The sequence below is a fragment of the Dipodomys merriami genome, unplaced genomic scaffold (assembly GCF_024711535.1).
Source record: "Dipodomys merriami isolate MVZ:Mamm:240054 unplaced genomic scaffold, mDipMer1.0.p SCAF_4, whole genome shotgun sequence".
NCBI classification, from domain to species: domain Eukaryota; kingdom Metazoa; phylum Chordata; class Mammalia; order Rodentia; family Heteromyidae; genus Dipodomys; species Dipodomys merriami.
Genome location: NW_027205603.1, coordinates 20,016,967 through 20,032,089, shown reverse-complemented (window position 1 = coordinate 20,032,089; position 15,123 = coordinate 20,016,967). Strand labels below are relative to the sequence as shown.

The following is a 15,123-nucleotide window of genomic DNA, read 5'->3' as shown; positions in this document are numbered from 1 at the left end:
ATATCAATCTCAGGGTATCTCATTAAAGCCATGAATGGTAAGATTTTAGTAATTAACACACATTTTCAAAAACTTATGTGCGGGACTGGGAAGGTGGCTCAGTGGTAGAGTGCTTGCCTTGCAAACATGAGGTCCTGGGTTTGATTCCTCAGCATCACATAAGCAGAAAAAAAGCCAGAAGTGGTGCTGTGGCTCAAGTGGTAGAGTGCTCACTTGAGCTGAAGAGCTGAGGGACAGCAGCCAGGCCCAGAGTTCAGGCCCCACAACACATAAAAATAAATAAATAAAAGCGCTTATGTGCATACACTGAAGTTAACTTGGTAAATAATAAACTGCTACTAATTCTAAAAGAATTTCATTCTGAGAAACAGAAACAGTAGCCCAAAAATCAAAGCCCAAATATCTGCCTAATCATAAAGCCTACAGTGGTAAATCTCTGTTCCATACACTCAGCCAATCCTGACTGAGACACCATATAAGCAAATAATAACAGTCTACCCATTCTTCAAATAAATTACACACTGCCTTTTCAAGGAGAGAGGGGAAATGCAGGCAGGAAGATTCGGACACTTAGGAAAACTGACCCTTAACAGATGAAACCATTAGTGATCCAATTCATCTTTACTGAGCAGCTACTGTGAGTCCGACCTGGTATTGAAAATTTCATATGTATCATCTTGTTCAATACTCATATTAACCCTGTAAAGGAGTTAGGTGAGGAAGAGTAAGGAAAATGAGGCTCTTCAGGGTTAGCTTGCTCAGGGGTAAAAGGACAATTACCTAAGTCCACAATGCCCTCTTCAGAAGACGAAGGCTGTGGGGAGGGGAAACAGTGAATTCTAGAGGCCTCAGAAGCTCCTCTCCCTCTATTTGCTCTTAAATCCCTTCATCTTCTATCACTCAGCAGCCATTAGTAGCATGTCCTAACACCCAAGGCAACTCTCATCCAAACAGCTGCCAATGTCCTCTCTCTGTGGCTTACCTGCTATCCTGTACAAGTTCTGGAGTCCTTCCTAGACAATATACATAAAGTCCCCAAGTCTCATTGTGCATTCACAGTCCTCCACAGCCTGATTCTGACCAGCTTGATTTTGCCTGATGCAAATCATGCAAAGAAGCCACAGTGGCCCTAATGTCAGAACCACCTTGGTTTAATGCCTTCCCTCCTACTTCCCAGAAGCGCAGCAGATGCTGTTCAGATTCATACACCCACATAGACCTACAGAATCACACAACTCTCCACCATGCCAGAACACCCTGCTACTCAGAGAGAAAGTGCTGCCCTCCCCCCCCCATACACACTTCTTTCCATACAATGCAAACCCCAAGAACTAAATGACTTTTGGTCTTCACCACACCACAATGGTAGCTCTTACCTCTGAAATTCAGCAGCCCTTCTACAAATCCCTCAAAGCTGATGCTCTATGCCCTGTGTCCTACAGGAATCCTAAGCAGGAGGCCATGAGCATAGGAACTGCCACAAACAGTCAAATCTGGTTAGACTCATGAGAAACCCTGGCAACACAGTTCTCAGTGTGAAGCACAGCATCCTGCTCAGAGGGTGCCTCTGGGAGGAAGGGCAAATGAGAACAAACTGCCATTTTCTCCCATTGGTGTTCATGACCACAAAAATATGTTTTCACTAGAGGGAAAACTATAGATCACATATGACTAAGTGTAAAGCCTTCAAATATCTGCTTATGGAGGACATTTCTGGTACTAAGATATGATATTCTGCTGCCCAGAAAAATTGATTGTTTAACCTGAAAACAGCTCAAATATACAAATAGAATGCCAAAAAAATAGCTTCACCACACCACAAAATAAAGCTTTGGTGAGTTGGGTGTTTGTTGCTTTTACTTTTTTTCTTTTTGGAAGTACAGTTTGGACTCAGGGCTTTGCCCTTGCTAGGTGTGTTCTACCATTTGAGCCACATACCTAGCCCTTTTTCCTCTAGCTATTTCTCAAATCGCTATTTTTTGCCCAAGCCTTGGATATTTAGGGTGACAAAAATCAAACCACAATCCCCAGCTAATTCATTGATATAGGGTCTTGCTAACTTTGGCCTGAACTGACCTTGAACCACAATCCTCCTGGTCTCTGCCTTCTGAATAGCTGAGATTATACATACATAGATGAACCACTGTGCCTGGCTTTTTCTTCTTTGTGTTTTATACAACAAATATGATGTACCCCTACTTTTCCCCTCAGATGGGAATTCCCCATGCCACATGTCACCTAGCAACCTAAATATTCAAGAACTCAGCTACCCAACTCTTCACGTAACAGGAAAAGAGTATGATAGCTAAAACAGTATGAGTTCATATATACTTTACAATCACCTCACAGAAGATGGGGGGAAATTCTTTTTAATCATTACCTAACAATTTAAGAAAAATTACAGATGAATTTATTTAAAAAAAAATACAGACCCTTGCAACATTTCAGAGTCTTGTAAACTAGTTACTGAACTTTGCACACTGGAAATCCCACCTTAAAATTGGCCTGCTAAACTTTTAGCTGCATTTGAAAACATAGGAGTAGTTTTGGAAATCCTGAATCCGCTCTGAGTCCAGAATCATTCTCTCTCCCCCCAGCTCCCGCCTTTCACTCTGTCTTCTCCCCAACTTGTGTCACCACAGCCCTTCTTCCTTCCTTCCTTCCTTCCCTTCTTCACATGGACATCTCTTCTAACCCTTGACTCAAAAGATTGCTCTCTCCACTCACAGTGACCCATTCTCTGACTCCCTTTTATGTACTCCCAGCCTACTGTAGAACAACCACTGGTAATAGTGAAAAATAAGTCCAGAGGAGACACCAAGTACTCTCAGAGACATCTTCTCCCCACCATACCACACTCAATTGGCCTCCTACTGTGCAGCTCTTGCACGATTGTGTGTGTGTGTGTGTGTGTGTGTGTGTGTGTGTGCATGTGCATGTGCGCACTGGTACTGGGGATTGACCACAGGGCCTGAGATTGTCCTTTAGCTTTTTCACTCAAGCTGGAGCTCTTACCACTTGAGCCAGAGCTCCACTTCCATCTTTCCGCTGGTTAGTTGGAAATGAATCTCACAGACTTTCCTGCCTGGGCTAGCAACAAATCCATGATTCTCAAATCTCAGCCTCTTCAGCTGATTAAAGGATTAAAGGTGCTAGGATTAAAGGTGCAAGCCACAAGTACCCAGCTTCTTGCACTACCTTTTAAAGCCTATCTTCCACAAAGCAGCCAGTGACAACCCTAAAGTACCTTGAACATAGCAACTGTTTACTCTCTATGGAACAAATTAATGATTCAATCAAAGAACTACATCTTTATCTCCCAAACAGACAACTCAACAAATGCATGTGTGATGAAATATAACTAATTTCATGCATGTAAAAGTAGCACCAGGAACCAGATACACCAAGAGTATGTATTATTGTATTTTTCTTTCCTTTTCACAACTTATCATCATTATCATATATATGTATGTATGTATATATAGGATATAGAGAGAGGATACACACACGATCCCTTTAAAAATGCCAAATGTAAATTAGCAAATTTCTTCCCTTGTTCAACTTTACAAGATAAAACAGGTTCCCAATTTCTAATTTTGTTTTATTTTCAATCAGAATTCAACCAACTGTAAGGAACATTTACAGCTGTTAAATGAAGTCCACATCTTCCATTCTTTTGTCAGGTTCCTAAATAGCATTCAAAAGTACCTTTAAAAGGCCAAATATACGCTAAATTTTCCAAGACACAATGAAAACAAAACAATAGCCTAAATAAATAAATGTCTTTCTAATTCCCGAGAAAACTGGTGGATGCCACCGTGAGCACCCTGCAAACGCACAATTAGGCAGACAAAGCCCCAGGATCCAACCAAGCCTCTTCTGCACTGTGGGGGCCCGCATCGGAATACCAGAGCGAATAGCTATCCACCACACACTAAGCTCTTATAAAGGGGGATATCCTCAGGTGCCCCAGAGAAACTTCTTCAGCATGGCCTGTCGTCAAACATAGTGGATAAAACAATTTAACCAAATGCCTTTTCACTTCTGACACATTGTAGAGGAATGCCGTTCAGTGGAGACAATGTTACCACTCCACCAAGAAAAAAGGAAATCTGCTCCAGGCCCGGGCTCCCGCAGCACGGCCACCATATGGAAGCAGTTCTGGATAGGTAAAAGCCCAGGTCCTCGCAGGAAAACTTTCAATTCGGTGACCGATGGCAAGATCGAGCTGCTTTAGGGAGCCCGACCGCACGGGAGTCGTCTTCACCGCTCAGCCGCGCCGGGCTAAAGCGAACCGGTGTCCCTCCCAGGGCGGCCTACCCGACCCGACCGAACCCCGCGACAGTCCCCACCCCGTAGCCCGCACTGGGAGGGGAGGAAGAAGCTCAGGGCCCCGCTCTCCGCTCCGCCCCGCCCGGGGAGGGGAGTGGGGCAGAGAAGGCACTCAGCCGCGCTCCGCCGTGGGTGGAATGGGCAAACTCTTTTCACACTAAGAAAGAAAAAAGCGGGGGGGGGGGGGAGTTGCTTTTTTCCAGCTTCTGCCTCGGGGCCTGAAGCCTGCAGAAGCCTGGGGCTGGGTTTCGGGGACCCGAGGCCGGGACAGGCGCGTCCAACCAGGCTTAGCGCGCGCCCCCCGCGCGAGAGGCTGGAGCGGCGACCCCGCGGGCTCCGGGCGCCGGCCCGCGCTGCCCGCCCCGCGGACAGGGCCCCGAGGGAGAGGGGCGTTCGGGGGAGCGGGGCGCGCCCCGGACCCGGCTAGCGCGGAGAACTCCGCGGCCCGCGGCGCGAGGGGCGCCGACGAGGCCCGGGCCAGCGCCGCACTTTCCCTCTCCCCGCCTCCCCTCCGTCTCCCTCCTCCCGCTTCCAGGAAGCGCCATGTTGATCCCGGCGCCTTCACCTCCTCCTCCCCTCCTCCGCCCCCTCCGCGCCCGCCTCCCGCGGCCCGCAGCCCCCCTTCCCGGCCCCGGCCGCCGCGCGCCCCCGGCCCCTCACCTTGGCGATGGCCTTCCGATAGCGGGTCACCGCTTGCTGGACGAGGCTGAAAACTTTCATGTGGCCGTCCCCGCACGGCACGACCACCCGGGTCCTCCCGAAGCACACGGTCACTTTCATGCCGCCGCCGCCGCCGCGGGCCAGCCCGCGCCCCCTCGCCGACGGCGACCGGAGCGGCCCCGGGCCGGGGCGGCGGGACGCTGGGCGCGGCGCGGCCGCCGCTGGGGCGCGGGCGGCTCAGGGGCGCGGGCCGGCGGCACTGGGGGGCCCCTCGGCTACCATGCCCGGCCCGGCCGCCCTCTCTCGCCTGGCGCTCCCCGCACCTCTCCCCGCCGCGGCGCCCGCAGCCTCCGGCCACCTGTTCGGCGTCTCGGCGCGCGCGGCGGCGGCAGCGGCGGCCCGGGGCTGTGTGGCGCTCGCGCTCACTCGGAGCCGCGGGGGAGGGGCGGCGGCGAGGGGAGGGAGGGGACAGGAGAGGGGGAGGGGACTGGGGAGGGGGAGGGCTGGGCGCACTACACCGCGCACACGCGGCGGGCGGAGGCGCGGCCCGCTCCCGGCGCGGGGCGGGGCCAGCGCGCGGCCACCCGGCCGCCTCCCTCCCGGGACCCCGGGACCCCGGGCCTCCGCCCGCGGCCTCCGCCCGCTGCGATCGCTTCTCCCCTGTGGCGCCGCAGAAACGGGAGAGCAGGGCGCCCCCTGCCCTGCCCCCCGACGCTTCCCCGAGCCTCTGCACGGAGGTCCTCCAGCCGTGGGCACCGTGGGGCCAGCCCTTCTTCGGGACCCCTCCTCCACACGACCCCCACCCCCAGGTCTCCACGGAGGGCCCTCTCGCTTTCTTTGTCACTTGTAATCCGCTCCCTAGGTCTGGAGAGTTTCTAGTGCCGCCGCCTCTGGAAGGAAACAACTGACGCTTGCCTTGGCAGACTCCCACCTTCCCAGCCCAGCAGTCACCAAGTCGCCCCTAGGAGGATAAAGACCCCAGGATGTTGCCCCTAGCGGGAGGAGAGGGGCCTTTGCCCAGGACGCCTCCCAGCCGGCAGCTTGACCGGGGCTGCACTGTCTGGCTCGCTTCGCTGCAAGGCCGGGTGACCGCGCAAAAAATTAATGGTCTGCTCTGGCGAGGGGTTGGTGAGGCTTTGAAGCGCCCAGCCTTTCTCTGGAGACCACTATTTACCTCGAAGTTTCCTGTTGACCCTTCGGTAACCCAGCCTGTTAACTATGTAGAACTTAAACCTCAGCAATTCGGAGACGTCTATTTCTTGACAATGCTGCAACATAAGCAGTCCTAGCACAAACCTGTAAAAAAAATGAGTCCCGAATACTGGAAGAGAAGATTGCTGTGCAAAGGAATCCCCACGATCGCAGAAAACTGGTTCTTAAATTCTGCACCTCCAAAAGGAGTTGTTTACACACAGAATGAGACGTTTAAAAAGCGAGTGGACTAGGGCAAGGAAAATAACAAGTTCATTTCTATCTTAGCTAAGCACAGGGGTTTATAAACATTAAAAAAAAACTGTCATCCTTAAAGAATGGCCAATGTCAACACTGTCGTTGCTGACCCACGTTGGTCCCAAACTATACAGTAAATTTATTTTTTGCCAGTTGATTCTATGATATGTGAAAGGCGTTGTGAACCCATGTGTTTTCGTAGACTTTAGGGATTTAGAGCTGGTAATTATCCATCCCTCTACTCCCTCCCATTTTAAAGGAAGGAATCAAGGCAAAGAGGTTCACCTGCCTTCCAGAATCCCTCCACTTTGCAATACCACACAGGTATTTTGGTCATATGAAAAAAGTACTTCCTCTTTCCTCAAAACCCTTAGCCCACCCACTTACCACCTGTCCTAGCAAATCAATGAAGTTAAGTTCTTCTCCTGTACTGCCCCAAGAGTTACTTTCCAAGGCCACTGAAGAAGCTCCAGGCAGACCAGAAAGAGCTCCGATTTGACTTACCAAACCCTATTTATTGACAACATTCTACATTCCTACTCAATCACCAAGTTTGTGACCTCCCTATAGCCACTCTTGCAAATGTCTTCTTGCTTCTTCTATGAGTAATCATTGAGTCCTTCCTAACTGTGCACTTTCTCAGAACAGAATTCTGGTTAAAAGTCAAGTTGCAGTAATAGCTAGAGGCCATCAGACATTGCATTAATCTAGCTTTGCATCCTATCTTAACCATTTACTAAGTGCCTTTAGACATGACATTCCTTCTCTTTTCTAGCTAAGCAGTAAAGTTGATGTGCTCTGTCCCATAAACTACAAGGATGTTTAGTACAGCAAATGCCTGTAATCCTAGCTACTCAGGAGGTAAGAGGTGAGGATTGTGGTTCAAAGCTACCCTGAGCAGGAAAGTCCATGGGATTCTTACCTCTACTAAACTACCAAACAGACCAGTATTGGAGCTATGGCTCAAGTGGTAAACCACTAGCCTTAAGCAAAATGAAAGTCAGGGATAGAGCCCAGGCCATGAGGTCAAGCCTCAGGACCAGCTAAACAAATACATAAATACATGAATAAATAAATAAAATTCTTACTTTGAGATGCCACATGGAAGTATGTAGCAGGGTCCAGTTACCAGGATGTAAGCTAAAGGACAGCAAAGTCCAAGACAGAATGGTCCATGAAAATGGGTGGGAGTACAGGGAGAGGAGAAGCCCAAGCCTCCAAGAAATATTATACAATATTCAATGACTAAACTAGGATTAAAAGGGGAAAACCTAAGGCTTATGACTCTCAGGCTCACACACAATTCACACAAATTCTATCCCATCTACATTTATTGACAACCTTTCATGAAAAAAAACACATGAGAAAGTCATGGAATTATAAAGGTGACTAAAAGAGTCTAGTGTTTACAACGAGATAACACCAATAAGTATATTTTGAGACATTAAATAGGAAGTATAAGCAAAGTGCTTATGACCCAACCAACCAACCTCCCCCACCTCCAGGGGAGAAAAGCATGATTTCATAGCAGAAGTGACATCAGAGACATCATGTGAGCCCTTTCAGTCAAGTTCTTATACTATCCAACCGTTAATAAGAGTCTGGATACTTTTCTAAGAACATGATCCAGAATTAATGATTTTAATATTCCCTCCACTAACAAGATAAAGCCTTATAGTTTTATTTAAATCTACTTAGTTTATCTAGATGCAGTGATTTTCTTTATATTAATAATTGATGAAAAGGCTCTATAATTTTAAGTGCCAGAACCTTTGGTGTTTTGAGTCAGTTTCATAAAATAAATTTTTATCACAAATCATAAATGCACTGTCATGAATATGCTCAAATAATATCTAACCATCAAACATGACTAAGTAAGCTTTTTTTCGGGGGAGGGGGGGTTCCGGTCATGGGGCCTGAACTCTGGGCCTGGGCGCTGTCCCTCAGCTCTTTAGCTCAAGGCTAGCACACTACCACTTGAGCCATAGCACCACTTAAGGCTTTTTTTTTCTGCTTATGTGGTGCTGAGGAATCGAACCCAGGGCCTCATGCATGGAAGGCAAACCCTCTACCACTGAGCCACCTTCCCAGCCCCCAAACATGACTAAGGACAGGCCATCTTCTGTCACTAACATGTTTGGCTTGACCAAATTGCTTCTGGGCTAAGGTAAGCATTGAAGTAAACCCACATAAGAGGCAAAGTTATCAAAGTTTGGGGTCAAAGGTTACATAACTTTTTTTTACAGTGTTTACTTTCCTTCATTCTACACAGTTTTGGTAAAAAGAAAAATATCATCAAGAAAATGTAGTATATAAACACAATAGAATCTTACTCATCTATCAGAAAGAAAGAAAGTGTACCATTGTAAAGAAATGGAAAGACCTAGACAAAAATCATGTGAAGTGAAGTAAATGATGCCCTGAGAGACAAAGGGTACATGTTTTCCCTTATATGCGGAAGCTAGATTTAGCTTATACACTTATAAGTAAATACATTGAATGGTACACAAGTGTATAGAAATGTATTCACTGAAATAGGGTAGATCCAAGGTAGAACTCAGTATAATTCCTTGGAAAGGCAAAAGCAAAACTCAACAAAATAAAACACTATAAAGTAGGTACTCAATGCAATAAGGTGGAATCAAGCGGAAAAGGGTGGACAAATGAAGAGGGGAAGAGGAAGAGAATGCAGTGAAAAATCCAGTGTATATCCTACAACATTAAAGAAGAGTGAGGGAAAGAGTGGATGGAGGAAGGGGTGAGAATGCTGAAAGGGATGACTTCTGTACATCTACTTAAAGATAAGAAAATACATTCTAAAAAATGATTGCCCTTCTCTTCCTTATACTTCTGTTTTACAGTTGATTGATTGCATTCATTTTGAAGACCACAAAATAACTCTGAGAATTAATGAGTATGTACCTGAGCCATGGGCCTTTCTGCAAATGGACACATATTACCATGCATACTGCAATTTTAACTATACCTAGTTACACACAATGCATACCATAAAATTGATACGCACCCCACATATGAATGGATAGTGCTGCATTACTTAGCATCTTACCTAAGAGAAATAAGCCTGGAGTGCTCTAATCTGTAATCCTAACTACTCAGCAAGCTTATATTAGAAGGATTGCAGATTGAGGAAGCCCAGGCAATAAGTTCACAAGACCCCATCACAACCAATAAAAAGCTGTGTGCTGTGCATCTGTCATCCTAGCTATGTGGGAGGCTAAGGTAGGAAAATAGTGGTCCAGGCCAGACCAGTCATAAACATGAGACCCTATTCAGAAAATGAAAACTAAATGGACTGAGGGCACAGTTCAAGTGGTAGAGTGTTTGCCTAGTAAGTACAGGGTTCTGAGTCAAACCCTAGTACCTCTAAAAGAGAGAGAAAGAGGGAGGAGGGAAGGGAAGTAAGGAAAGAGAAAGAAAGAAAGAAAGAAAGAAAGAAAGAAAGAAAGAAAGAAAGAAAGAAAGAAAGAAAGAAAGAAAGAAAGAAAGAAAGAAAGAAAGGAAGGAAGGAAGGAAGGAAGGAAGAGAGAGAGAAAGAGAGAGGAAGGAAGGAAGGAAGGAAGGAAGGAAGGAAGGAAGGAAGGAAAGAAGGAAAGAAGGAAGGAAGGAAGAAAGAGAAAGAAAGGAAGGAAGAAGGAAAGAAAGAAAAGACAGGAAGATAGGCACAAGAGTTTTTAAGGCCCAGTTATACCTCAAAGGTTACATGTATACTCTTAGATCTTATATTTAAGATGATCATATGAAGTCCTGCACTGGTTTGTAAGTCCCTCCCTTAGAAGGTCAAATCAGGTAAAGATTTCAGAAGTGGAGGGACAAAACTGAAATACAGATTATGCAAGTGCTACACATGAGGGTTAGAAGTGGCTTCCAGAGAAAGTAAATGTAGTCAGTTCTAAAAAAGAGGAAATGGAGAAGAGGAAAGAGGTTATCTAATATCTAATACTTTCCACAAGAAATATAATACAAACCACATTTATAATATGAATTCTTCTCCTAGTTACAGATGCAATTAATTTTAATATTCTACTTACCCTTATATAAGATACATATTATCATTTCAACATGTAATAATTTTTTAGAGATTTTTCTGGCTGGTACTGGGATTTGAACTCAAGACCTGATACTTGCTTACCTGTCACTCTTTCACTTAAGCCATAGCTTTTTCTGGTTATTTGGAGATGTCTCAAAGACCTTTCTTCCCTCAGCTGGCCTCAAACTGAAAGTCTCTGGAACTCTGCATATGGCTTTGTTTGTTTGGAAAATTTAACATGTCTTTCACATTCATCTTTTTCAACCAAATCTTCATGACCCTATGTGTAGTTATAGCATATCTCATTACCTAATGTGGTCAGTGAATATAGTCCTGGACAGCATGGCACTGGAAAATAGACCGGCTAATGGCTAAATTCACTTGACTGTGAGGAGCTGACATAAATAGATCATAATCTTTGAGAGAAAAGACTCTGTATTATTCATCATCCGTGTCACCAGGTTAAACTCTATAAATACTTCATATCATTGTAAGAGTGTGTACAGACGTGAATGATATGAAGGACAGAAGAATGAAGGCTTCCTCTTCATATCATTGTAAGAGTGTGTACAGACGTGAATGATATGAAGGACAGAGGAATGAAGGCTTCCTGACATGTTGTATATTGTATGCTAGTGTAACTGTGCTTAGCACTAAATGCAAAGACTGCATTTTTGCTCAGCACATCTTTCTGTTGTTGGGTGACATTAAGCCTAAGTCTCCAACTGGTGGTTTTTCTAGTGATGTATTAGCTCATGTGATTTACAGTAAAAGTAATGATCAAGCTGGGTGCTGGTGGCTCACACCTGTAATCCTAGTTATTTTGGAGTCTGAGATCAGAAAATCACAGTTTGAAGCCAGTCCAAGCAGGAAAGTCCCTGAAATTCATATCTAATTAATCACCAGTTCTTAATTAGTAAGAACTTGGACTCATAAATGATGGTTGTTGAGGTTATGATTGAACACTTGGGAAAACTATCTCAAAAAGAAAGTTTGTCATGCCAGGTACCTGTGGCTCACACCTGTAATTCTAGCTATTTAGGAGTCTAAGATGGGTGGATCACAGTTCAAAGCCAGCCCAAACAGGAAAGTCCCTGAAACTATTATATCTAATTAACCACTAAAAAGCCAGAAGCAGAGCTGTGGCTAAAGTGGTAGAGCACTAGACTTGAGCACAAAAACTTCAGAGACAATGCCTGGGCCTTGAGTTCAAGCCCCAGGACTGGCACCAAAGAAAGAAAGAAAGAAAGAAAGAAAGAAAGAAAGAAAGAAAGAGAGAAAGAAAGAGAGAAAGAAAGAGAGAAAGAAAGAGAGAAAGAAAGAGAGAAAGAAAGAGAGAAAGAAAGAGAGAAAGAAAGAGAGAAAGAAGAAAGAGAGAAAGAAAGAGAGAAAGAGAAAGAGAGAAAGAAGGAAAGAGAGAAAGAAGGAAAGAAAGAAAGAAGGAAAGAAAGAGAAAGAAAGAAAGATCAGCCAAGGAAGAGGAGACAAAGAAGGAAGGGCCCTTATTTCTCAGACCAGCAGAAAACAGTTAGCAGGTGATAAGTGCATAGAATTACTTGATACAGAACAACAATAAATCATGCAGGACTAGGAAAGCTCTGCCAAAGATCCTTAGCCTGTCTTTTTTCCCCTCCTATCCAGAGCTTATGACAAGTGCCATCCAAGTAAAAACTGACTTACCCATCTGGGATTACAGTGTGTGTACTCTTATGACTGACAATATTATATCCAAGTCATCACCTGCCTTAATGAAGCCCCCTTCAAAATATCCCGTCAGCCTGCATCCAGCCATCATCTAGACACCAAGGTATCCTCCACATACTTGCTCTCCTGATCCAGTTTCCAGAAAGAGTTGGAAGGTATGTCAACAGTGTCCTACTAAGAGAGGCTATCTTAGTCCATTTACTGTTGCCTGAGGACAGGTAATTTTTTTCTGTGTCAATACTGGGCTTTTATTTCAAAGCTTTGTATTCATGCTCAGCTTTCTCACTTACCACTTACCATGTGCTCTCTACCACTTGAACTATACCTCCAATCCAGTATTTTACTAATAATCAGTGATGGAGTCATGTAGACTTTTCTGCCTGGACTAGTTTTGAACCTCAATCCTCCAGGTCTCAGGCTCCTGAGTAGCTAGGATTATAAGCATGGGCTAGTGGTACACAGATGAGGTCAGATACAATGAAATCATTTCTAATAAAGAGAAGTTTATTTAGATTCATGGTTCTAAAGCTGGAAAGTCCAAGATCAAGCCACTGCATTTTATGAAGGCTTTATGCTGCAGAACATGATAGAAACTAGAAAGACAAGCCAACATATACAGAAGACAAAAAAAAAAAAACTTGTCCAAGCTCAGATCTCCATTCTAAAATCCCCACGGTCACTTAATCCAGCAAGGGCACAGATGACCTGGATTCCTTGCAGAGGACAATTATCTGTGATTGCTGTATCCAGCACTAAGCTCTCCAATGAAATGTCCTAGGTTCAAAGCTGAAGAACAAGGTATCTGTTGATGAGGACAAGTCAGGTCAGCCTACCAGTCAGAGAGCAGAACAGAGGCAATGTTAATATTCAACTTTATTGAAGAACAAACTGCAGCAGGATCAAGGGAAGTTCTTTGTGTTTTGTTTTCTTTGTGTGTGTGTGTGTGTGTGTGTGTGTGTGTGTGTGTGTGTGCCTGTACTGGGTCTCGAATATAGGGCCTGGGCACTGTCCTGGTTTTGTGGTCAAGGTAGCAACCTACCACTTGAACCACAGCACATTTTCAGCCTTTTTGGTAGTTAATTGGAGAATAAGAGTCTCACGGACTTTCCTGCCTGGATTTCAAACCATGATCACAGCCTCCTGAGTAGCTAGGATTATGGGCATGAGCCAAGGACACCAGGTTTCTTGAGAAGTGCTTTATCTTCTGGTGGTCCAGCCCAATTTGCAGAAGTATGCAGAGAGTTGGCTGCAAAGGATGCTTTACAATTGCCAGTCTTTCAGCCTGATCTTTGGAGGCAAAGATCACAGTCAAGTTCTGAAATAGAATGCTTTTTAGAAGTTCTGACTTTGAACTTAAAGAGTGAAACCAAAGATGTGCGTAGTGATATTGCTAGTACATAGAAATTTTCACTGTTCGAACCAAAATTCTCTGGTGGGCAAAAGGCCATTCTGCTTTGTCTCTGGGAGACGATGATTTTCTGTGGAACTTAATGTACTAAAAGTCTCAAAGTCTCAAAGACTCTCTGTGTCTCTCTGTGTGTGTCTCTGCCTCTGTCTCTCTGATTCTGTCTCTTTGTGTCCCTCTTTCTCCCCCCTGCCCCAAGAAAAATATCCTTTCAGAAAATGAGGTAAAAATGAGAGCAGATAGCAGAGATCATTTGAATCATTTCCCAACCTATTAACTCCTCAACCAGAGGACATTTAATATTCAGTTGCTTAAAAGAAAAATAAAGGGGAGGAAGGGTTTGAATGGATTCACATAAAGCTGTATATCAATGTTTTCATAAATTTCAGCTCTAACGGACATCTGGTAAGGGGATAGGAATCCACTTTTAAAGACCATTAAGCAGTTTCCTTCATAAGAAATCAAAGAGAAAACCTACATTGAAGTTGATAATTGTGTTTGACCCTGTGGAGATTAAGTGACTAAAACTCTCCTAAAACAATCACAAGTGCAGGGCTGGGAAGGTGGCTCAGTGGTAGAGTGCTTGCCTTGCATGCATGAGGCCCTGGGTTAGATTCCTCAGCACCATATAAGCAGAAAAAGCCAGAAGTGGTGCTGTGGCTCAAGTGGTAGAGTGCTAACCTTGAGCTGAAGAGTTGAGGGACAGAGCCCAGGCCCAGAGTTCAGGCCCCATGACTGACAAAAAAAAAAAAAAAAAAAATCACAAGTGCAAAGGGAGACTACCATCTGCCTGATTACCAGCCCACAAGCCTTCCCAGCACCACCCCAGCCCACCTACATGAATGCTTTTCCCATAGGTTAGAGTTCACCAGAGCCAGCCCCGCCCTCCATGTGGGAGGAGGCCAGTGACCTGCACCCAGCAGTAATTCTGATGCACTGTAGCAGTGCACATCCAACTCTGCTGGGTCTCCATACCTGATGGGAAATGCCCTATCATCTTTCCCTCCTCCACCATTCCACTATGTCACTTTATAAAGTCACTCCATTATATTTGGTGCTCAAGTTTTGGTGTGCTGTCTGGTGCTTTGGGATCATAACTGTCCAAGCAAAGGCTATGAGCCCTTTCCAGCTGGCCAGGGGTACTTGGGTAAAGCATGACAGAGGAGGTCTCCAGTTCCAGATCTAGAATGCACAGAAATGCAAAATCTTTGTACCCAGTAGATACTAACAGCAGACCTTCCTGCCCTGGACCAGTCTTCCTCTGCTAAGCACCTGCTGCTCCCTTATCTTACAATGTTCTTCCTCCTCTCTCAGCTCAGCTTCTTTTCTCTGCCCAATATTTCCTCTGCATTTTCTGACCATTCAATGTAGATAGCAATCATTTCCCTCTGTCCCTCTCTAGGCCTCTTGGCTTATTTTCTTCACAACACATAATGCAGTTTGATTTATCGATTGATTGCCTCTGTCTCCCAGAAGAATGGAAGCCACCTCTTCTATTGGTTTACCATGATGACCTCTCTTTCTA

The 15,123-nt window shown here is 45.2% G+C and overlaps 1 protein-coding gene across 12 annotated transcripts in view; it reads right to left on the bottom strand.

The window, feature by feature from the left end:
- The window catches only part of Pard3 (par-3 family cell polarity regulator), a 635,367-nt gene extending 630,227 nt beyond the window's left edge, over positions 1-5,140 (bottom strand). For 11 of the 12 annotated variants that reach the window (XM_069990655.1, XM_069990656.1, XM_069990659.1 and 8 more), the window contains exon 1: positions 4,993-5,137. In XM_069990655.1, coding sequence (XP_069846756.1) covers positions 4,993-5,112 — 120 coding nt within the window. In that variant the 5' untranslated portion in view covers positions 5,113-5,137. Of the gene's footprint in view, positions 1-4,992 lie in introns of all 12 variants that reach the window. The other variant, XM_069990667.1, reaches the window with a different exon arrangement.
- Between the last annotated feature and the right edge of the window lie 9,983 nt (positions 5,141-15,123).